This window comes from Bos javanicus, chromosome 23, assembly GCF_032452875.1.
Source record: "Bos javanicus breed banteng chromosome 23, ARS-OSU_banteng_1.0, whole genome shotgun sequence".
Classification (NCBI taxonomy): Eukaryota; Metazoa; Chordata; class Mammalia; order Artiodactyla; family Bovidae; genus Bos; species Bos javanicus.
Genome location: NC_083890.1, coordinates 6331325 through 6353679, shown reverse-complemented (window position 1 = coordinate 6353679; position 22355 = coordinate 6331325). Strand labels below are relative to the sequence as shown.

The 22355-nt window shown below is 37.2% G+C and overlaps 1 protein-coding gene across 19 annotated transcripts in view; it reads left to right on the top strand.

Moving 5' to 3' along the window:
* MLIP (muscular LMNA interacting protein) overlaps nucleotides 1-22355 on the top strand; it is a 295821-nt gene that overhangs the window by 221153 nt on the left and 52313 nt on the right. For all 19 annotated transcript variants that reach the window (XM_061397834.1, XM_061397826.1, XM_061397832.1 and 16 more), the window contains 2 exons: nucleotides 926-970; nucleotides 14313-14441. In XM_061397834.1, the coding sequence (XP_061253818.1) occupies nucleotides 926-970; nucleotides 14313-14441 (174 nt within the window). The remainder of the gene's footprint in view (nucleotides 1-925; nucleotides 971-14312; nucleotides 14442-22355) is intronic.

Sequence of the window (22355 nt, the reverse complement as noted above, 5' to 3'; positions counted from 1 at the left end):
GAATCAAAGAAAGATATGCATACTCAGAGTAAAGGACTTTACCAAGCCCCAGAGAAGGATACATAAAAGGAGGTCACCCTCAGACACATCATAGTGAGCTTTCAGAATTCCCTGGAGAAAAACCTTAAACACTAATGAAATGTGAAGACAGATAATCCAAGTTACAATGTTTAGACAGACAGCAGTTAACAGAAGTCAGAGCAAGTGGACAGTATCTTCAAGATGCTGGGAACAATAACCATTATCCTAGAATTCTATGTTCAGGTAAATTCTAGCTCAAGAGGAGAACAAAATAAAGACATTTCAGAGAGAGTTCAAGATGGGAAGCTCTGGGAAAAAAAAAAAAAAAAAAAACTATCAAAGCATTTACTTCAGTGAGAAGGAAACTAACTCCAGAAGAAAGGTGTGAAATTCAGGAACCAAGAATGATGAAACAATATTAACTTAAAACAATTTAAAAAAAAAAAAAGATTTTTTTCATGAAAGCTTTATTTTTTTAATATGAGTAATTTAAGGCAAAATCTGTTGTTTTGTTTTACTATAAATAAATATAAATAGCTAACAGTGTTGGTGTCAGTAGAATATGGAGTGTATGGAGGATGAAATATTACATCACCTTGAAGAATTTTTGATGCCTTTTGCTGGTGCTTGTGTTAAGATGCTAAGGAAAAGCACTATGTAAAACATCAGATTTACCACTATGTGAGCTGAATGAAAATGTGTAGGGGAAATATTGAAAGGCAATGAGCAAAAAATGTAAAACAATTATTTTGGAGTTGACATAATGGTATTTTTCCTCAATATCTGTCAAAATTCTAAAATTTATATGTATTATTTTAATAATAAAAAACTTCAAAATACTTAAACAGATATAATTACTAAATTATGAATTTCACTAAAAGACACTATGTTTATAATTTTGCAGGCAAACCTCTCCTCACCATCTTCTACGGTACCAGAGAGTCAGCTGGTATGTATCCTGTTATTAAATCATAGACCTAGTATTTCAGAAAATCCTAATCTTTCAAGATAGATGTATCTGAACAAAAATGAATCGGTTCTAATGAGGTGGATGAAACTGGAGCCTATTATACAGAGTGAAATAAGTCAGAAAGAAAAACACCAATACAGTATATTAACCCATATATATGGGATTTAGAAAGATGGTAACAATGACCCTATATGCGAGACAGCAAAAGAGACACAGATATAAAGAGCAGACTTTTGGACTCTGTGGGAGAAGGCGAGGGTGGGATGATTTGAGAGAATAGCACTGAAACATGTATATTACCATATGTGAAATAGGTGACCAGTCCAGGTTTGATGCATGAGACGGGGCGCCCAAAGCCAGTGCACTGGGACGACCTGAGGGATGGGGTGGGGAGGGAGGCGGGAGGGGGGTCTGGGTGGGGGACACATGTACACCTGTGGCTGAGTCATGGCAACGTATGACAAAAACCACTACAGTATTGTAAAGTAATTAACCTCCAATTAAAATAAATCGATAAATTTTTAAAAAGTGAACCGAGGACAAATACACTATGGATAAATTTCTTTGCTTACTTGTCTAGTACAAGTTTACTGATGCTTTACTAAAGCTCCATGCTGGTTGTTTTATAGGTTACAAACATGCATAAAAACATATATAGACCGTGTTTGCTGATAACTTGCACCCTGGTGGTGGTGTTAGAATAGAGTGGTCAAGGCTGGAAGCAGACACTGATGTTTTAGAGGCAAGGATTCATTTCCTGGTGGGAGAGATCAGAAAAGGGTTCAAGAACAAGGTCATCTTTAATCGTGTAGGGTAGGTTCTGAACTTGGGGAAATAGGAAATGAGATGTTTCAGGCAGGAAGATAAAGAATGATCAAACCAGGGATGAGCAGCAGAAATACAGTATGAACCACAAATATAAATCACATAGGCAATTTTAAATATTCTAGTAGCCATGTTAAAAAACTAAAAAGAAGCAGGTCACATTAATTTAAATAATATATTTTATTTATTTAATATACACACATTATCCTTTCAACATACAGTAGTAAAAAATTGAGATTATTTTCCATTATTTTTGTAGGGGTAAAGTCTTGAAATCTGCAGTGTATTTTATATTTACAGCATATCTCAATTCAGACTTGCCACATTTCAAGGGCCCTGCAAGGTGGCTGGTGGCTACTCTGTAGGACAACACAGATCTAGGCTCTAGGATCTGTTTGTTATTTATAGATAAATATTTAATTAAATAGAAAAATTACTTTTTCTTACAGTGTTTCATATTTCTTATTGTTACAAGTGGTTAGCAAATGGGAACCATGATGTAAACTGCCTAGATATTATTACATGTAGTAATATAAACAGTTTTAACTGTTTATAATTATAGGTTCCTAAACAATAGACACGGTAAAGGAAGTGAAAAGGAATGAAAATACCTAGTAAAATGAATGAAAATATCTGGAAAAGTAGTGTGATACTGATTCTTCTCTTTTTAAGCAATTCTTTCTATATCCTACATCCATAACCAATAAGTCATCTTGTCATTATCATGCCAAAATGAGAACAGTGTTTTATTTGTAGTGCTAGAAAATCATAAAGAATGTTGTTTGACTCTTAAAATAGCCTGACTGAAGCAAATGGCTTGGGTGTGTCGGCGTTTATGTGCATCGTTTGTATATGAGGTGTGTGTGCGTGTGTGCATTCAGTGTCTGTGGGTTTAGAATAGTGGCAGGCAGTATAGTGAGGTTGACAGGATGCTGGAACAGGGGCCAGAAGACCTACCTTTTACTTCCTGCTCTGACACTAACTACTGGACTGACAGCGAGAAGTCAGGAATCTGAGAACCTGGGCTTCAGTTTCCTGACTGAGCAAGAAAAGCATTCAATTACACTCTGTCCAAGCCTCTCTAGGGCAGAGTCCATGGTTACTAGCTCAAGGGAGCGAAGGCGTTGCCATGGAAACCAGCACTATGATAACATTATGAAGTTGAACAATTTCCCACTTTAGATATGGAACTGTTGTTATAGCTATTTTAACATTGAAAATAATGATATATGTACCTGTTTCTTGAGAGTAATGTTTGAAAATCAAGAAATATTTGTATACTCAACATAGTACACAAAAAATAGATTTTAGGTGTTGACTGCGTGTGAATGTATATATGTATTATCAGAATGACATATATATGATATATATGCAGATATATGTTGATATATGTATAGATGTCAGTCTTGATGTAATATTTTACAAAACATTTTAAGAAAGCAAATATGATTTCATGAAATAGGATATAGTATGAATGACTCATTGTAAATGTGATAATGAACTATTTTTGGTCTAATCAAATAATTCTATGAATTTGACTCTTGTGTTCTCTAGGGGGAAAATGCAAAGCATTGCTTTAACTGATGTTGATGATAATTTTTTTGCATTTACTTTAGACCTTTTCTATAGAGAGTTCAAGGAATTTTTTAGCCGAGTTTTAAATTAAGTTTTAATCCCCAAATGCACTTGAGATCTAGGTAGGTTTGTGAAGTGATTATTTTCAAGCAAGCTGTCACACACAAAAAGAACATCTCTTGGATTGATATAATTATTCAATTTAATCACTGACTTCTATCTCATCGCATTAACCCTGTACTTACATTCCCTGAGTATGGAATAGTGTAGAAATAATTACATACTAGTGATAGTGTATGAATTTGCTTCTTAAAGAATTTATAATATTTCTGCCCTTAAGTATTGTCATTTATGAATTAAATTATAATTTTTCATTTTTATGAGTGGATTTCCAATATTTGCCATTATGAATTCTCTTTTGAGTTAAGTTCTGAATAAAATGAGTAAATAAGAATACCTTTGAAAAACCAGTATGTGTGTGTATATATATATATATATATACACACACACACACACACATTTATATGTGTGTGTTTGTAACATATGCTATGCATATAAATGCCATATTACAGGTAATTCTGATGGCACATACACATGTATATGTATTGCTTTTTGTTTATACATGTATAAACATGTGTATAACACAGGAAAACAAAATTTGGGGGAACATATGATAGATTATGGTTAAATTATGTAAATAAATATTGAATAAATATTGTACACTTTGCATGAAATAAGCAGTTAATTAAAATTATTTGACTCCTATTTTAGGGGAGAAAAGTAATAACTTGTTTGAAGTGAAAATAAATGATGGATTGCTATGGTAGCCTAAGCTTAATACAGAAGCCGTTTTGTTTTTGAGCTTTGGCTTTTTACTTAGCCATAAAAAGTAACACATTTGAGTCAGTTCTAATGAGGTGGATGAACCTAGAGCCTATCATACCGAGTGAAGTACTTACTTCAGAAAAGGAAAGGTAAATATCATATACTAAGACATACATCTGGAATCTAGAAAGATGGTGCTGATGAAATTATTTGCAGGGCAGCAAGAGGGACACAGGCATAGAGAACAGACTGATGGACACGGCAGGGTGGGGTAGGGGTGGGAAGGAAGGAGAGGGTGAGATGTATGGAGAGAGTAACGAGGAAACTTACATTACCGTATGGAAAACAAGTAGCCAGTGGGAGCTTGCTGTATGGCTCAGGAAACTCAAACAGGGGCCCTGTGACAACCTGGAGGGGTGGGGTGGGGAGGGAGATGGGAAGGAGGCTGAAGAGGGAGGGGATGTATGTATACCTATGGCTGATTCATGTTGAGGTTTGGCAGAAACCAACAAAATTCTGTAAGGCAATTATCTTTCAACTAAAAAATAAATTAAACAAAAAGAATAGACCAAGAAAAAACCAAACGTTTTTTTTCATTTTACCTTGGCTTACCTGATTACATTATAATTATGCCAATTCAACACTTCAAGGAAGAAAAGAAATGTGATCTTTCCCCTTACTATTAAAATATTTCCACTGTTCACCCTGCAAGCCAAGTTATGTAGTATTAGGCTCAGAAAGAAGTCTTTTGAAACTTGTTCACCAACTATGTCTCTGTTTCTCTTTCTATTAAACAGAAACGTAGTACATCAAAACTGGGAAGGGACTTAGAGATGAGAGTGTGTTGGAAATACTTATCTGGAAAATGGAGATTGGGACAACTGCTTTGTCAGCTTGAAGGGGTTATTGTAAGGCTCATATATCATAATATGTGACATTGCCAGTGTAATCCCATATGGAGTTGGGTGTGTTGTTGTTTAGTCACTAAGTCAGGGGGTCTCTTATTGCACAAAAAATCTCTGAAATATTATCTCTGAAATTTACTTTGTGGCTATTTTACAGATAAAGAAACGGGGTCACAGAGTTTGAATAGATTATCTAAGATCACAGAGTTCATGCTCATCTTTGTTGTGTGATTTTTAAAAAGGAATCATTATTGATTTTAAATAATTCAAGGAGGGAAAAAAAAAGGCTGTTGGGAAATCAGGACGCTATGGAAGTGTGACCTTCATGGGGCACATATGATCACTTCCCGAAGAGGAGGGGCTGGGTGAGTCCAGTAGGGTACTGAGTCTTCACACCTGTGAACAGGGAATCCTTTAGCATCTCAAAGGGAACAGAAGGAAAGGAAGATCCAAGATCTAGGCTGACCCTTCACAAAGCTTTCCTAATTCCTGGACTGGGTCATCACAGTCTTAACAGAGGCTGGCGGCATCTTTTTTCCAAGTAAGAAAACAGGTTGGGCTCAACAGGATGGGTAAGCACCGGTCTTCTTTGGCAGTTAGATGGGGAACCTAAGGTTAGAAGACACTGCTGCTGCTGCTGCTGTCACTTCAGTCGTATCCGACTCTGTGTGACCCCATAGACAGCAGCCCACCAGGCTTCCCTGTCCCTGGGATTCTGGCTTTTGCTTTTGAAATTTTATGCCACTGCAAAATGCTCATTGTTGCCCAAGACACAACACTGAATCTAGAGAGTACAAAACAACAGATTTAATAAACCACATGACTACAGGTAAGAGCAAAGTGCATCTTACTGGAATTATACAGAAGAGTACTTAGCCTTTCATATGTTTTGTTCCCAGTTCTGAAAGCCCACGGATGTGTCTGGTTTTAGTGGTGCATGACTATTCTTTCTAAGAGCCCTTGAGGTCTCTGTTGTTCAGAAATTGCAGCCCTGAAAGCTTTTGTGTAGAACTGATGCCTGCTTTAGGCTTAAAGGCAGTGTATTCTTGACTAATTTGCCTTCGCACAACATGCCTAAGTGCTGCAGCATTTGTCATGGGTGCCTCCTCAGGTGTGAGTCATGCTACTGGCTTTTCTTTAACTACTGAGATATTTCAATCTGGGAAATCTATGTTGTGTACATTTCAAAAGATGTTTTCTGAGCTGTGAAATAGGTTTATAATTATTGAAATCTTGTATATGTTTATTGTATTACAACTATCATAGTGAAAGTGAAAGTCGCTCAGTCATGTCTGACTCTTTGCGACCCCATAGAGTATACATACAGTCCATGGAATTCTCCAGGCCAGAATACTGGAGTGGGTAGCCTTTCCCTTCTCCAGGGGATCTTCCCAACCCAGGAATCGAACCCAGGTCTCCCACATTGCAGGCAGATTCTTTACAAGCTAATCAAAAAACCATAAAACATTTTTTTAAAAGGTCATCAGATAAACATTTTCCTGGGTAATCAAGATCCTTTGGTATGAGTACTCTGAATTATAAATACAAAAGCAAGAAAAAGGAAAGAATTTTTTTCTTTTTCAATTTCCTTCTATGCTATTTTCTCTTTACAAAGTTCTGTCATGCATATTATCTTATTAGATTTGCACAGTTTGTGACTTAGTATGGAAGGAATTGTTATTTCCATTATTCTGATGAAAAACACTTTGAAGTCTACCATGTGTCATAAGTCCTGCAGCTAATGGGTGGTATTAAAATCTGTCCACACCCTCCTCCCTAATTTTGGAAGCTTCACTCTGTACTATAATGTTTTAAAATTTGAGATATTTCTTTGAGAGAATAAAAGCTTAAGTATTTGCTACAAGCACATTAACATTTTTATTTAAAAAAGAATTGGAATTAATGAACATTTTATTAATTGAACGAGTGAATCAGCTAAATAATTTAGAAAATGTTGCTTTTGTCAACAATCTTGACTAGGACAATGTTTTTGCATTTCTTTGAGTTTGTTGCCCCAGTAACTTAAAAACCAAAAACAAAAGCACTGGCGAATATAGGCAAGACAGAAGCAAATGGCTAAAAGAAGTAGCGATGGTACTTTTCACACTCTTCAGATCCATCAAATTAGTAGAATTCCTAGCCAGACCCATGGATTTTCCATGTGCTATGTTCTGTTACTTCCTTTGCTGATTTTTGTTGTTGTTGCTGTTTTGTTTTCTTATCACGTGACCCGAGAGCTTGCGAGTGCAGTCGAAAGCAATTAAAAACACAGCCTGCTAGTTGGAGTTAATTTAAGAAAGATGTTGTTTTAAGAAGGCATTATCTATATAATGCATTCTCTAGATCAGTGCTGGCAGTTACTTTTCAACTTTGGTCTCCAGCCAGAGGCAATACCAACCTGTTGTCATAGAGTTATAAGTTCCAAAGGACAGAGACAATGTCTGTTTTTTACAGTGCGCAAGTAACAATGCTCTCGGGTATGTGTTTACTTGATGAGTATGAACAGCGGAACCAGCGCCCCACAGGCCATTAAAACCTGCCTCCAGGCCCTGGGGCTCCACACACTGCACCTCTTGAGCTTTTTCTCCATTAAGACAAAGAATAGAATTAGATGTGATCTCCCAAGTCTCACCCATGCTCGAATTCTCCAAAGAACATGACATCATTGTCTCCTGGTGGTGTTAGTTTTATTGCTTATCACTGTAATCAAACAGGGGAAAAGAAATTATTTTTAAAAAATAGAGTTAAAATCTTGCAAAGTCCTTAAAGATGTGGTCCCTGGTCTTGACTTCCTGTATCATCAATGATGGTAACTTCTGCTTTCTGCTCATTTCTGAAGGTAGAGCTCACCAATCCACATCCCTTCTTCTAGTTCTCTAGGAGTGAAAGGTAGTGTGGATCTTCTGTCTTGTAATGTTCCCTTTTCCTTGGTTATGCTGTAATCAAAAAGTCATTCCAAGAAAAATAAGTGTGTTCACACTAAGTCACTTCAGTCATGTCTGACTCTTTGCAACCCCCTGAACTATAGCCTATCAGGTTCCTCTGTCCATGAAACTCTCCAGGCAAAAGCACTGCAGTAACAGGATTTTCCCAACCCAGGGATCGAACCCATGTCTCTTATATCCCCTGCATTGGCAGGCAGGTTTTTTTTTTTTTTTTTTTTTTTTACCACTAGCGCCAGCTGGGAAGTCCAAGAAAAATGAGAGGAGACATTAAATGGACAGTCAAAACTTTTTAAGGCTTTGATGGATTATAGCCTACATATTCGGAGAAGGCAATGGCACCCCACTCCAGTACTCTTGCCTGGAAAATCCCATGGATGGAGGAGCCTGGTGGGCTGCAGTCCATGGGGTAGCGAAGAGTTGGACACAACTGAGCGACTTCACTTTCACTTTTCACTTTCATGCACTGGAGAAGGAAATGGCAACCCACTGCAGTGTTCTTGCCTGGAGAATCCCAGGGACAGCGGAGCCTGGTGGGCTGCCGTCTCTGGGGTTGCACAAAGTTGGACACAACTGAAGCAACTTAGCAGCAGCAGCAGCAGCAGCCTACATATTGAGCTTCTTCCTGTCAATTAGTTTATTTATCCTTCAAATGTCTGTTTAGCATCTGCTAGGTTCCTAACACAGTTCTAGGTGTTAGAAGGATAACAGTGAAGAAAACAATGATCTCTGGCCTCACAGAGCTTACATTCTAGTGGAGGAAGCAAGAAAATAAACGTCAACTGAGGTCAGATGGAAAAAAAAAAATAGGGCAAGTAAGATCTTTTATACAGATCGTTAGAGAAGACCTATCTGATAATGATGTGGCATTTGAGCAGAGACATGAAGAATCGAAAGAGAGTCCTAGAAAGGGAGAAGAGAGTTCCAGACAATGTGAAGGCCAAGTTCAAACTCCAGAGGAGGGAAGACATAGTGTGTGCCAGAGGGGACAGTGAGGGAGAGAGGTCTAGAGCAGGAGATTCGATGGGAAAGGGGAGGCTGTTTGGGGAGTGAAAGAGTAGGTCTCCCTGCAGCCCCTGTAAGGGTTTTAGCTTTTATTCTAAGTGAGAAGGTGGAGTTAGAGAGGAGCCTTGAGAGGAATCCAGTGATGTGGCTTGACCTACACGGTGGTTGTAACGTGCTTAACTCACCTGAACTGTGAGCCCTCTGAGAACACGAGGTATGTCTTGTTCACCTCCGTGTGGACACTACATTTCCTGACATAGACTAGATCTCAACTGGAAAAATGGCTCCAGAGAGCATCTGATAGATGATCTGATAGAAGGATGCTTCAAAGCTCTAAGACAATGGTTGTTTTGTCTTTGAGGCACTTCAAAAATGTCAAGAATACATACGTAATTACATATGCACATTATATATGTATATGTGTAACTGGATCACTTTGCGGTACACCTGAAACTAATACATTGTAAGTCAGCTATATTTTAGTTTAAAGCAGAGAATTTATCAGTACTGTGTGAGCTACTCTGCTCCTCAAAGCAAATGGAGAGTGGAGTTCTCCGTGATTGTTGGAGTCTAGCCCTCTTGGAGATGTGTCAAGAAGAATATAAACAGGCAGAGTATCCATCCACTCAAAGCCCACATATTCGCCTGGCTCTAATGAGGTTCTCAGATTTTAAAACTTGTAATAACTAATCAAAATCATAGTATTCTGGTTCTAGTTAAAAATAAAATGTCTGATCATCCCTTCTACAATGATAATGTTATTTTTCTGAATGTGGGGAAAATATTTTAATAGCAAGAATGAAAAGATTAGCAATTATTTCCCCAAAATATAGCTCCAAAAGAGAAAAAAAAAATGTCTTATGTACAGTGTAAACCATTTCTCAAGAGGTTTATCACAGTACATTGAAATTTGCTTTTTGAAGAACTTTCTTATTTTTCTTCCTGTGTCCTTTGTGCTGAGAAGGGGAGTTAGTACCTGTTTTATTTCTCCACTTAGATGGAGTGACTTTTCCTGGTGTCGTTAGAATGATATTTGTATCACTTGTGAGTCTAGCTGGATCTGTCAATGCTTTAGCAGCTAAAAATGAATCATCCAGAGTAATTAAAATCCTGGGCTTATGATCAGACCAGACTCGGATTAAATCTTGAGTTGTTCACATATATTAACTGCATGGCTTTGGCATGTTACTGATTCTGACTCTTTCACAGGGTGTTGAGAAGAGGAACTGAGATAATCAATTTAACATATTGAATGTGGTGCCTGTAATATATGGAATTAGAGTCTTTGGAATAATGATGGTGTCACTGTCTACAGTGAGTGCTCAGCCTTTGAGGCAGGTTTCAAAGCAGTAGTGGAATGGTATGAGCAGGTGCAGCAGCCTTGGTCAGGACTGATTGTGTACCATGGTTCACAGAGAGTGCGTGAGGTTCAGAATTGGGCTGCCAGGGTTCGAGTTCCAGTTTGACCAAACACTGAGACACAGTTAGGTGTGGAGGGTTTGGGTAAAGGTCATAGGATGGGAAGTGTGAACAATGTCAAAGGCAAACTATGTTTAGTATTCTTTTGCATGGAGTTGACTTCCCTGTCCATTAAATGCTGACTGGTGAGTGACAGCAAGTTAAGTTTCAGGGGGAAGAAAAAAAGAAAAAGAAAAAAAAATCATGATTAAAGAAAGAGGTGGTGAAAATAATGGAAGAGTCAGGGTGGGGCAACAGTTCTGAGACTAAGGAAGCAAACTAGGAGGAAGAAAATTCAGAGACTTCTGGTAGACCAAGACGAGGGACACAGAATCCAAGTAAAGAGCACCTGGAAAATCTGAAATAGAGAAATCTAATTAGACTAGTTATAATTAGAAACTGTTTCTAATAGGAAATAGAAAATCTGAAGTAGAGAAAATAGGGAAAGAATCATTGTCGAATGGTCCGATGACCATCAGATTCAGGAAATTCATAGCAACATAAAGCATAAGGCCTGGTAGAGAAACAAATATGAAACATAAGTAACTGATTCTGATATTAAAGCTATTAATATTTGATATCCAACCAACCAGAAGAGTGTCTTTTCTGGACTCACCCTGGAGGATGAGGAAACCAAGAGAGATGATCCGAGTGGAAGGTTCCAGGTCAGGCTAACCCAACACATCAACCTGCTAGCAATGCAGGGACCAGGGGACCTTGTTTTCCTGGCAGGGAGAGTCTTCTAGCATCTCATGTGCATCTGGCCAGATTTCTCACCTCTGCTTTCATCTTTCTGCTGCTGCTGTCAAGCTTAGCTCCTAAAATTCCATGCTGGCTTTCGAACCTGGTAAACCCTAAGTACTGGGATTGTACTGATTTCCTACTTTCCAAAGGAGGAGGAAATTAGGAGAAGGAACAGGAATAGAAGTGGCAGGAACGAGAAATGTAATAGGAAGTCGTGTGGAAAAGAGAGGCCTGAAATCTGGACAGTTTTGCATCATGACCAAGATATCAGGCTTCCCCGTTACCGGTGGCTGTAGAAATCAGTATTTGCCTGGGCTTTGTTCTTGTGTTGGTTCATTGGAGGATATGACTCTCGTGTGTATACTCACCTGTGCAATTTCACATGTAATTGGGTGTTATTCAGTTGGTGAAAAAGTAATTGCGGTCCTGGACTGTGAATTTTCAATCATTATAACTAGGCTCAAACACATCTTTATTAATCAAAATAGGAACCATTACAATCAGCACGTTTTTGTCAGTGAGAAATACATTTGTTTATTCCTGTAGCATAAAAATCTGTGCTTCAGGATTCAACGAACTCTTGGAAAGCATCTTCTACCTCCTGCTGGCTGTGGAAGCATTTTCCCTGCAAAAAGTTGTTGAGATGCTTGAAGAAGTGGTAATCAGTTGGAGAGAGGTCAGGCGACTGTAGCGTTGCCAGATTTGTTCAACTTTTGGAGCGCTGGTTGTGTGATACGTGGTTTATTATCGTCATGGAGAAAAATTGGGCCCATTCTGTTGACCAGTGCTGGCTGCAGGCATTGCAGTTTTCAGTACATCTCATCAATTTACTGAGCATACTTCTCAGATGTAATGGTTTTGCTGGGATGCAGAAAGCTGTAGTGGATCACCAAACAGTGACCATGTCCTTTTATTGGTGCAAGTTTGGCTTTGGAAAGTGTTTTGGAGCTTCTTCTCAGTCCAACCACTGAGCTGGTCATTGCTGATTGGTGTATAAAATCTACTTTTCATCACACATCACAATCTGAGAAATGGTTTGTTATTGTTGCATAGAATAAGAGAAGATAACACTTAAAAATGATGATCTTTTTGATTTGCAGTCAGCTTACGAGGCACCCACTTATCAAGCTTTTACACCCAATTTGTTTCACATGCCAAATGACCATAGAATGGTCAACACTGAGTTCTTCAGCAGCTTCTCATGTAGTTATAAGAGGATCAGCTTCGATGACGGCTCTTAGTTGGGCGCTGTCAGCTTCTGATGGCTAATCACCACACTCCTAATCTTCAAGTCTCTCGTCTCCTTTGCAAAACTTCTTGAGCCACCACTGCACTGTATGTTCGTTAGCAGTTCCTGGGCAAATGTATTGTTGACGCTGCAAGTTGTCTCTGCTGCTTTACAATCTTGAACTTGAAGAAGAAAATTGCTCAAATTTGCTTTTGGTCTAAAATCATTTCCCTAGTCTAAAATAAATGCAAAATATGCAGCAAGTAGTAAGTCATCAGCAAAAAACATAAAGCAAGAAATGCACATTAAAATGATATATAACATAACCACGTTTATTTGAGAATGCATTCCAATATCAAACAGCAAAGTTCAGCAATGCAAAATCACAATTACTTTTGGACCAACCTAATACTTGCTTACTTTTCCCCTCTGGAAAGAAATCAGTTTCTTAAATGGGAAATATTTCCCAGCCCAGCCTGTGGAAAATAGAGACTTTTCCTCAATCTTTATTTGCCCTGTTGGCATAGAAATGAAAGTCGCCTGGGAAAATACGAGCTGAAAAAAACTGTTGCAGAATGGTACTTATTCAAGCCTCAAAACATAACCAATGGCTTGTATGGCAGCAAGATAGATATTCATCCTTAAGGCTTAACTAGTGAGCATCAGCACAGACTGAAGAGAGCTAATTTTCTATTTTCTGAAAAGAAATGGACCTGATAAGAATGATTACAGCAAAGTGCTCATACAGAAAAAAATGTCACAACTTTCTATCGAATTATTGTTTGGGATGTTTCTGTAAACTTATCTATCATTTTGTGACACTTTACAGTGTAACAAGACTTTTGTGTTTGTGAAACATCATTTTGAAATTGCCCCAAACTGGATTTCTCCCTTTCCCTCTCTTGTCTAACTGATGTTGGATATAAATCCATGAATTTTGAATGACTGGCCTATTCATTCAGACTCTTTTGATTGCAAATTATAGAGGTCAACCTGAGTTTACAAAAGGGAATTTTGTGTTAAAGAAAAGGAAAGTCTCAGGGATTCTCGGACTAGAAATCCTGCTTGGTTCCAGGGATGTTTTGGAATTCAGTTCTGGAAAGCCCTCAAGTGTGTTTCCTCTACTGGCTGCTTCTCCTTATACTTTGCTGTATTTTTCTTGATCTCATCAGATCCGCTTTTATGGCAGAGTAAGGCTTTCCCAAAGCTCCCAGATTTACATAGTATCATTTCCATCTCGTAGCATGACTAAAGAGTAGATTAAAGCCCTGCTCCATATTCTTGGGAGAAGCCCCTACCCTCTCGGGTCAGAACGCCACCCCTGTCTGGTTTCATTATAGGCAGTCTGAACATGGATTCTGGGATTTTAGGGTGTGGGGGGCGGGGACAGTTTCCAGAAGAAGAAAGTTGTTATGGACTTGGTGAATTGTACCAAATTCATCTCTCCTATCATGCCCCAAATGGGCATGTTGCCTGGCCCTGAGGATGCCGTCACTAAATATTTGTCAAATGAAATATTTATTGGCTGAAAGTGCTGGTAAAGATACTTGACTAGACAGATGAAGATGTTTTGGCATTTTGAATGTCATGATAGTAGATCTTTTTAAATTGATTACTGTATAACAGGTCACTTAAAACTAAAGCTACTTTAGTTAAAATCTTTTGATTTCTGGCTATTTATGTATTTATAAAATCATTTAAAAATTAAAAATAATAAATTGCTGTGAGTACATTTGAATGAATTAATATACTTATGTATTCATTTTAATAGTATTTTTTTCTTTATTTCTAAAAATTTATTGACATTCATGAAGACAAAGCCTGGAGTAATTCGCCCCGCACCGGTAAAATCCAAAATATTACTGAAAAAAGAGGAGGAAGTCTATGAACCCAACCCTTTCAGTAAATACCTGGAGGATAACAGTGACTTCTTTTCTGAGCAGGTGAGTGTACACGTGAAAATGTCTTTGATATTTGGATAAATAACTGTACAAAATACAGAAATGCCCTAATGAATAGAGCATGTACAAGAAAATGTGATTGGAATAACCTTAGTAATTTAAAAAAAGCTCTATTTTCTGCATAATAAAAATTCTTAAGTATTTCCAGGATGATATTTGGAAGTATTTAAAGGCTTTTGTCTAAAATTTTTCTACCTAGTGCTGGTATTATTTTGGGGATTAAGACATTACTTTCTATGAAGACATCATGGAGTCTTCATGATATAGATGTTGCATTCTTGTTACTAAAATACCGCTTCCTTTTGAAGTGACATAGTTTTTTTTTTTTTAAATTTTATTTTATTTTTAAACTTTACGTAATTGTATTAGTTTTCCCAAATATCAAAATGAATCCATCACAGGTATACATGTGCTCCCCATCCTGAACCCTCCTCCCTCCTCCCTCCCCATACCATCCCTCTGGGTCGTCCCAGTGCGCTAGCCCCAAGCATCCAGTATCGTGCATTGAACCTGGACTGGCATGTTTTTTAGGTTTGATAGTACATTAGTACATTTGACAAAAGATCTATTGTTTGGATTCCTATCAACTTGGTAGAGATGATGTGATCCCCTAGATTGAGTGGTGCTAGGTAGGGAGTAGGAGGTTAAGTTATTTTAAGGTATTTTTTTGTTTGTTTATGTACTAAAAAGGTAATTTCCCCTTATATATCCTATTGTTGGAGAATGTATAATGGAAGGTTGTTGATGATGCTTTATAAGATATTGGGGGAAAACATGAAGATACACATTTAGGTAGTATAAAATTTCATACATTATCTCAAAGAGAAACCTTGCATCTTTGTCTTCTTCCAATGCAACAAATAGGCATAGGTTATATATTTTATATCTCAAACTTTATTACATGCTTAAGCAATGCAAACAATCCAGAAACCTTTGTGGATATAACTGGGAAACACAAGATCACCACCACATTTGGTAATATATAATAGAATAGACTTACAAAGGAACATAAAGTACTGTACTCTTTAAACTTTAGTTTGAAAATGATAACTAACCAATTCTTGGAAATAGAGATTCTGTTCATATTTGTGAAACATAAGAAATATCTCATCTCACTTTATGACACTGAGCAAGGCGTTTCATCTCGCCCCATTCCAGTATCTTAATGCATAAGATGGGGTGTTCTGATGAAGTATTTAAGGATCCTTCAAATTTTAAAATCTGGTTTACTTAAAATCTAAGAATATGACCAGCCTCAAAGTCTTGAAAAAGTTCATTATAAGTACTTTCTCATGCTTAGCTATAGTTTTTATTTATAAAATGGAGATGATAATATTTTATGCTTATTTGTATATACTTTGTGAAGACTGATAGGATTTCAATAAGTTAAACATTTTTAGAGGGCACTAATATCATTAAAGGAAATGGCAACCCACTCCAGGGTTCTTTCCTGGAGAAGCCCAGGGACAGGGAAGCCTGGTGGGCTGCTGTCTATGGGGTCGCACAGAGTCGGACACGACTGAAGTGACTTAGCAGCAGTATCATTGAAAATGATAATTAGAGGCAATTTTTTCCATTTTTCAGGGGGAAAAAAGCCCTCAATTTAAATTAGAAAAGTCCTATTGATATATAAGGTTGTGTTCACTAAATTTGCACATAAAAGTAATGGAAATTCCTCTTAGGAAAGCATATTTCCATCATCAATAAAAGCATTCATTAGATATCTAATGATACTAATCATTTAGAGGCTTAATGTGACATTTTAGACAATAAGGGATTATTATAAAAATTTATAAAAGTTATCTATTGTTATATGATAAAATGTTGACACAAAATAAATTTCACATATTATCCATGCAATATATTCTTTAAAAACGATCTAATGTTGTAAAGTAAAAATTGTATTCTTTTTTATTAGTATAATTTCAAATTAATGCATTTTACTTTGAACAAGATTCTTTGTAGAATGTCAAGTTAATCTTCCTATACAGTATCACAATTTACTGTTCTCTGGAATGATAAATTCCATTTTCAGGTGTAGGAAATTATTTTCATTAAAAGAAGTTGCCAATTCTTTTCACAGCTTTTCCTGACTATATAGCAAGTTTAAAGCTCTATGTATATACACCATAAACCAATGTATTTTCAGATAATTAGTGCACAATTTTAGTTCTTTTGTTAAGTATTTTGGTGCCACAGACATAAACTTATTTATGTTTTCTTTCAATCAATTTATTCTTGTGTGTATCCTAACTTCTGTGTCAGCGGATTATCAAAATTCAAAGAAGTCTAACAGAGTACTTAAAAGCGAATTCCGTACTTTGCCTGGTTTTATTCATTGACTTTGCAGGAGAGGAAAAATGCATATAATAGGAAACCAGGAAACTGCGTATGCTCTCAATTGGCCTCTACATTGAGCTGTAACCAATATCTCACTGTGGCCAGAATCGACAATGGAGGCAGATACAAAAGACAGCTCACAGGTGTAGATGCTGAGATTCCTTAAACAATACATTGAGTAGTAACAATTTATGGTTTCAGTGTGGCTGCTTCATCAGAACTTAGCAGGAGGGAGTCTACTCAAGTGTATTCCGTTCTGGTCACTATTATTGTCTCCTTCACTGGTGCCACAGAATAAATTGAATGGTTCCACACTCAGCTGATCTCAGCCATCCATGTAATGGAGACTACTTCAGCCTGACAGTTGAGCCAAATTGGAGCAGCTCATATTCACTAATCTGCCTCGTCCTGGGGATAGTTCCACATGACAGGAAGTGCTGAATGGGATTGTTAAGTCAGTAAATTTCCCCTGGCAGCCTCAGTGCCATAAAATATTATTTCAAAACTCTCGGTTACAAAATGTCAGGCACCAAAGATGATGAGACCAGATGGAAATGTATTTGCTATAGCTTCAGAAGGTACAGTAGGGCAGTCTTTTGAACTGATAATGAACTGAAATTTTGCCTGGAGATACCCTCTGAGTATTAAAAGCAAAGTTTGAAACCAAATGCATAATTGAGTCATTGAGACTTATTAATCAACAACTTTTGCATCAAAATGGCATAGGCCAGGAACTACCATTCTATATTAGATGGATTTTTAAACAAAGACACTTCAGAATGAAGCTTAGGCTTCTCTGAAATTACCTTTCAATCCATTATTATATCAATTTGTGGTACTTTTGAGTTCTTATAGAATATCCTCAACACTCTGTATATGGATATAAAACTATGATGATGTACTTTGAAGCATAGTTTTGTTAATAACTAAAGGTTGGGTTGGAAAATAATTAACAGAATTGGTTGGACAAATGGACATCCAGAAGATATAAAAGTTTAGAAAATCAATTTGCTGATGAAAATAAAGATACTAAAGAGAGGAATGGTTTTTTGTTTATCTCTGTGAGTTTTCAAAATATATTGATTTTTTTCCTGGTCATTTAATGTATTTAATTAGACAAAGTGAATTGCATTGGAGTCTCAACTTAGTAGAAAAAGCAAAAGCAATTGCTAACCTCAGTTATATGACATGTATAAAACATTTTCATCCCATTCTTTATAAATTAGTAATTCAACCCATACTGTTAGATATATCATTTCTTTCTTGAAGCCATAGAGAAATATAGGAAAAATATTTTGGAGAGAATTGAAAGTTGGGGGGGGGGTGATATTGTAGTTTAATCTGATTTTCCTGCAAATGTTTTTCTTTTCTCTTAAATGAAAAAGAATGCTTTCTAGCATGTATACCTCTTAACTTTTATTTTCCTTCTAATTTGCTTCAATAGGAAAATTGCATGTTTTTGTGTGAAAATGATCCTTTAATGAATTTCCTTTGTACCATAGAGAATGTAAAAGGATAATTTAGAGAATTTTCTTTGTTGTAGCATTTACATTCTTTTTTTTTACTTCTGAGTTTTCTTAGCCATCTGACTGCCCTACCAAACTATCTGCCTGACATTCAACTTTAATGATTATGTGGATGACTTTCAGATTTCTATCTAATTATTCATCAAATTATATTTTTACTGTGATCGTCCCCTGCACTTCTTCATGTCACTCACGTTTTATAGTTACTGAGCAGACACTCACCATGTCAAAAGGTGAACTAGATAACACTGCCTTTTTTTTCTAAATGACTTCTGTTTTTGCCACAAATTGCTACCTTTTTCAACATTTCTCAATCAAGGTGGCTCACTCTCTTTTATCATAAAATTATCTTTTATCTTGTTAATATTTTATTAGGAAGTATTTTTTTCAGATTAAAATGTTTAACCTTTTCAGATCTAGAAATGATTAAGTGATTTGGTGAATAGTTTTGCGGGGACAGAGCTTAAATTCCTTGTAGGGCTACATTTGTTTTTGAAGAGTTAAGCCTAGAGATTCAGCTTCTCCAAGTTTTACCAGGTTGTTTTTCTTATTCATGTAATGAAATCCTTGTGTGTTTTTCTCTTCGTATTTCTTTCCTCCCTCCTCCCTTCCTTCCTTTCTTCCTGCATGCCTTCCTTCTTTCCTCCTCTATAGGTAATAGATAATAGACAATTTATCATATACAGGTTATGTACTATATGTAATAGATAATTTGTCATCAGCACAATAAAACTTTTTAATAGTAAAAAATTGTCCTATGGAGACAAAACATGCTTTTTCCTCCAGGATTCCCCTCTTCAAACTTAGGCTTTTATCTCTCCCTTTTATTTATTATTGTTATTATTAGCATTGCTTTAAGCTTTCTCTTGACCTTGTGTATGTATCATGGAAGACAGAAGCTAAGGGCTGCAGGATCTGCACAGCTAAGGGAGATCTTCTGTCTCCCTCTGTTGCTTTCTGTAGGATTAGGAATCTTAGATTTTTACTTGCTTTACAACAAACACATAAAGAAGACCTATTTGTCAATTCTATCATAATAGACAGAGCACTTCTAGTAATTAGTTAAGCAACTGAATTCTAAACATTAGTGAAGCTTCAGAGCATTAGTAGTTTAACAAATAGTGAATACGTAGCATCTGACTATACCCCAATCTACTGGGAAACAGTGATGATCTGAAAACTTTAAGCAAATATGTCCTATTTTGTTGTTAACTCCTCAGATGTCTTTATTTGTGAGACATGACCATGACCATATTTAGAGCCTCTCATGTAAATTGTATTCCTCTTTTTCTGTTATTTGTTGTGGTTGAGTTTAACCTTTAGTTTCATTTTTATCTACTCTGATAGGATTGAGGTCTATGGCATAAAAAGTTGTATTCATTAAATCTAAATTTTTATCAATTCTAATTGGAAGGCTAAGTTTCTTTAAAAAAAAAATTAAAATTAAAGACCTAAATAGACATTTCTCCAAAGAAGAAATATAGATGGATAATAAACACATGAAAAGATGCTCAACATTGCTTCAGTCAAGTCTGACTCTGTACGAACCCATGGACTGTAGTCTGCCAGGCTCCTCTGTCCATGGGATTCTCCAGGCAAGAATACTGCAATGGGTTGCCATGCCCTTCTCCAGGGGATCTTCCCAACCCAGGGATCAAACCTGTATCTCCTAGGTCTCCTGCATTGGCAGACGGGTTCTTTACCACTAGCGCCAACTGGGAAGCTCCTCACTCATTAGAGAGATGCAATTCAAAATACAGTGAGTATGACATTACATTGGTCAGAAAGGCCATCATCAAAAAATCTACAAGCAACAAATGCTGGAGAGTGTGTGGAGGAATGGAACCCTCTTGCCACAGTGCACTGTTGGTGGGAATGCAAATTGATACAGACACTATATAGAAGAGTGTGTGTGTGTGCGTGTGTTGTCGCCTCAGTCGTGTCTGACTCTTTGTGACCCCATGGACTGTAGCCCACCAGGCTCCTTCATCCATGGGATTCTCCAGGTAAGAATACTGCAGAGGGTTGTCATGCCCTCCTCCAGGGGATCTTCCCAACCCGGGGATTGAACCTGCATCTCTTACGTCTCATGCACTGGCAAGAGGGTTCTTTACCACTAGTGCCACTTGGGAAGCCCCAGAGAACAGAAATGGAGATTCCTCAAAAAAGCTAGGAATAAAACTACCATATGACCCAACAATCCCACCATTGTTAGGTCATATACCCTGAGGAAACCATAAAAGCAACAAAGAACATGTGAACGATGTGAAAAAGACAATGAGACAAAAAGACACATCTTCCCAGTGTTCCTTGTAGCATATTTACAATAATTAGGACATGGAAGCAAGCTACATGTCCAACTGATGAGTGGATAAAGAGGTTGTGCTGCATATATAAAATGGAATATTACTCAGCCATAAAAAGGAACACAGTTTTAATGAGGCAAATGAACCTAGAGCCTATTATACAGAGTAAGTAAGTAAGTCAGAAAGAAAAAAAACAAATATCATATAATAATGCATATATATGGAATCTAGTGGAGAAGGCAATGGCACCCCACTCCAGTACTCTTGCCTGGAAAATCCCATGGACGGAGGAGCCTGGTAGGCTGCAGTTCATGGGGTTGCTAAGAGTCGGACACGACTGAGCGACTTCACTTTGACTTTTCACTTTCATGCATTGGAGAAGGAAATGGCAACCCACTCCAGTGTTCTTGCCTGGAGAATCCCAGGGACGGGGGAGCCTGGTGGGCTGCTGTCTATGGGGTTGCACAGAGTCGGACACGACTGAAGCGACTTAGCAGCAGCAGCATGGAATCTAGAAAAATGGTAGGGATGAACCTACGTGCAGGATGGTAATGGAGACAGACATAGAGAGCAGAACTTGACACAGTGGGGGGAGTAGAGGGTGGGACGGATTGAGAGAGTCGCACTGAAACATATACATCACCCTGTGTAAAATAGATAGCCAGTGGGGATTTGCTGAATGACCCAGGGAGCTCAAACCTGGTGCTCTGTGACAGCCTAGAGGGGTGGGATGGGATGGAAAGTGGGAGGGAGGCTGGAGAGTATGAGGGCACATGTGTATACCTATGACTAATTCATGTTGACATAGGACAGAAATCAACCCAATATTGTAAAGCAATTATCCTCCAATTAAAAATAAATTAAAAAATTTAAGTTTCTTTGAATATTCCAGCTTTAAATTAAGCTTTTCTCTGTATATTTGTTTGAGAAAAGCCAGGGAAAGGCAAGACAAACAGTACCTAAAATAAGGTTTTGTTAAAATATAGAATTTAAAATTCTCTATTGTGTTCACCTTAAAAGTATCATTCAACAGGATTTCAAAAGAGTGAAGGTAGCTATGTAAAATAATTTTAAGTAATAGGCAAAATAAGGGTTATTCAAAAATTAGAAAGTTCATTATATTTGTGAAAAAAAATATGCATCTTATGTTTTACTTCAGAGGATTCTGTTTCTCAACCCATGTTGAACTTTGAATCAACATCAGCCTATGAATAGAACTTGATGGCTTTGTCTGATATACCAGAACACTGTCTACAATGATCTCCTCCATCTCCACCCAAACAGGTTCAATCCCACAGCTTTGTTAAGATGATTTGGGGACTAGTTAATCAAAATAAATATACATAGCAAAATGCAACCTGGGGTGAGGGGCTTATGGTTTCCTTTCTTTCTGTTTTTTTTTTTTTTTTTAATTGAGTGTTTCCTCAACCCATGAGAAATGGAATCCAAGTAGAATACATCTTGAGGAGGACATAGTAAAAACTGGATATCTTCTTTGACTATAAATGCTAAGATTAATGTGTTTAGAATAAATGTTACAATCTCTAACCATTGGAGAGATTGTTAGGTATTTTACTTTTTAGGAATTTCACTATAATACATGTTTTCAATTGGGGTATAGTTCCTTTACAACGTTGTGTTGGTTTCTGGTGTACAAGAAAGTGAATCAGCTGCGTGTATACATCCATCCCCTGCCTCTTGGACCTCCTCCGCACCAACCCTTG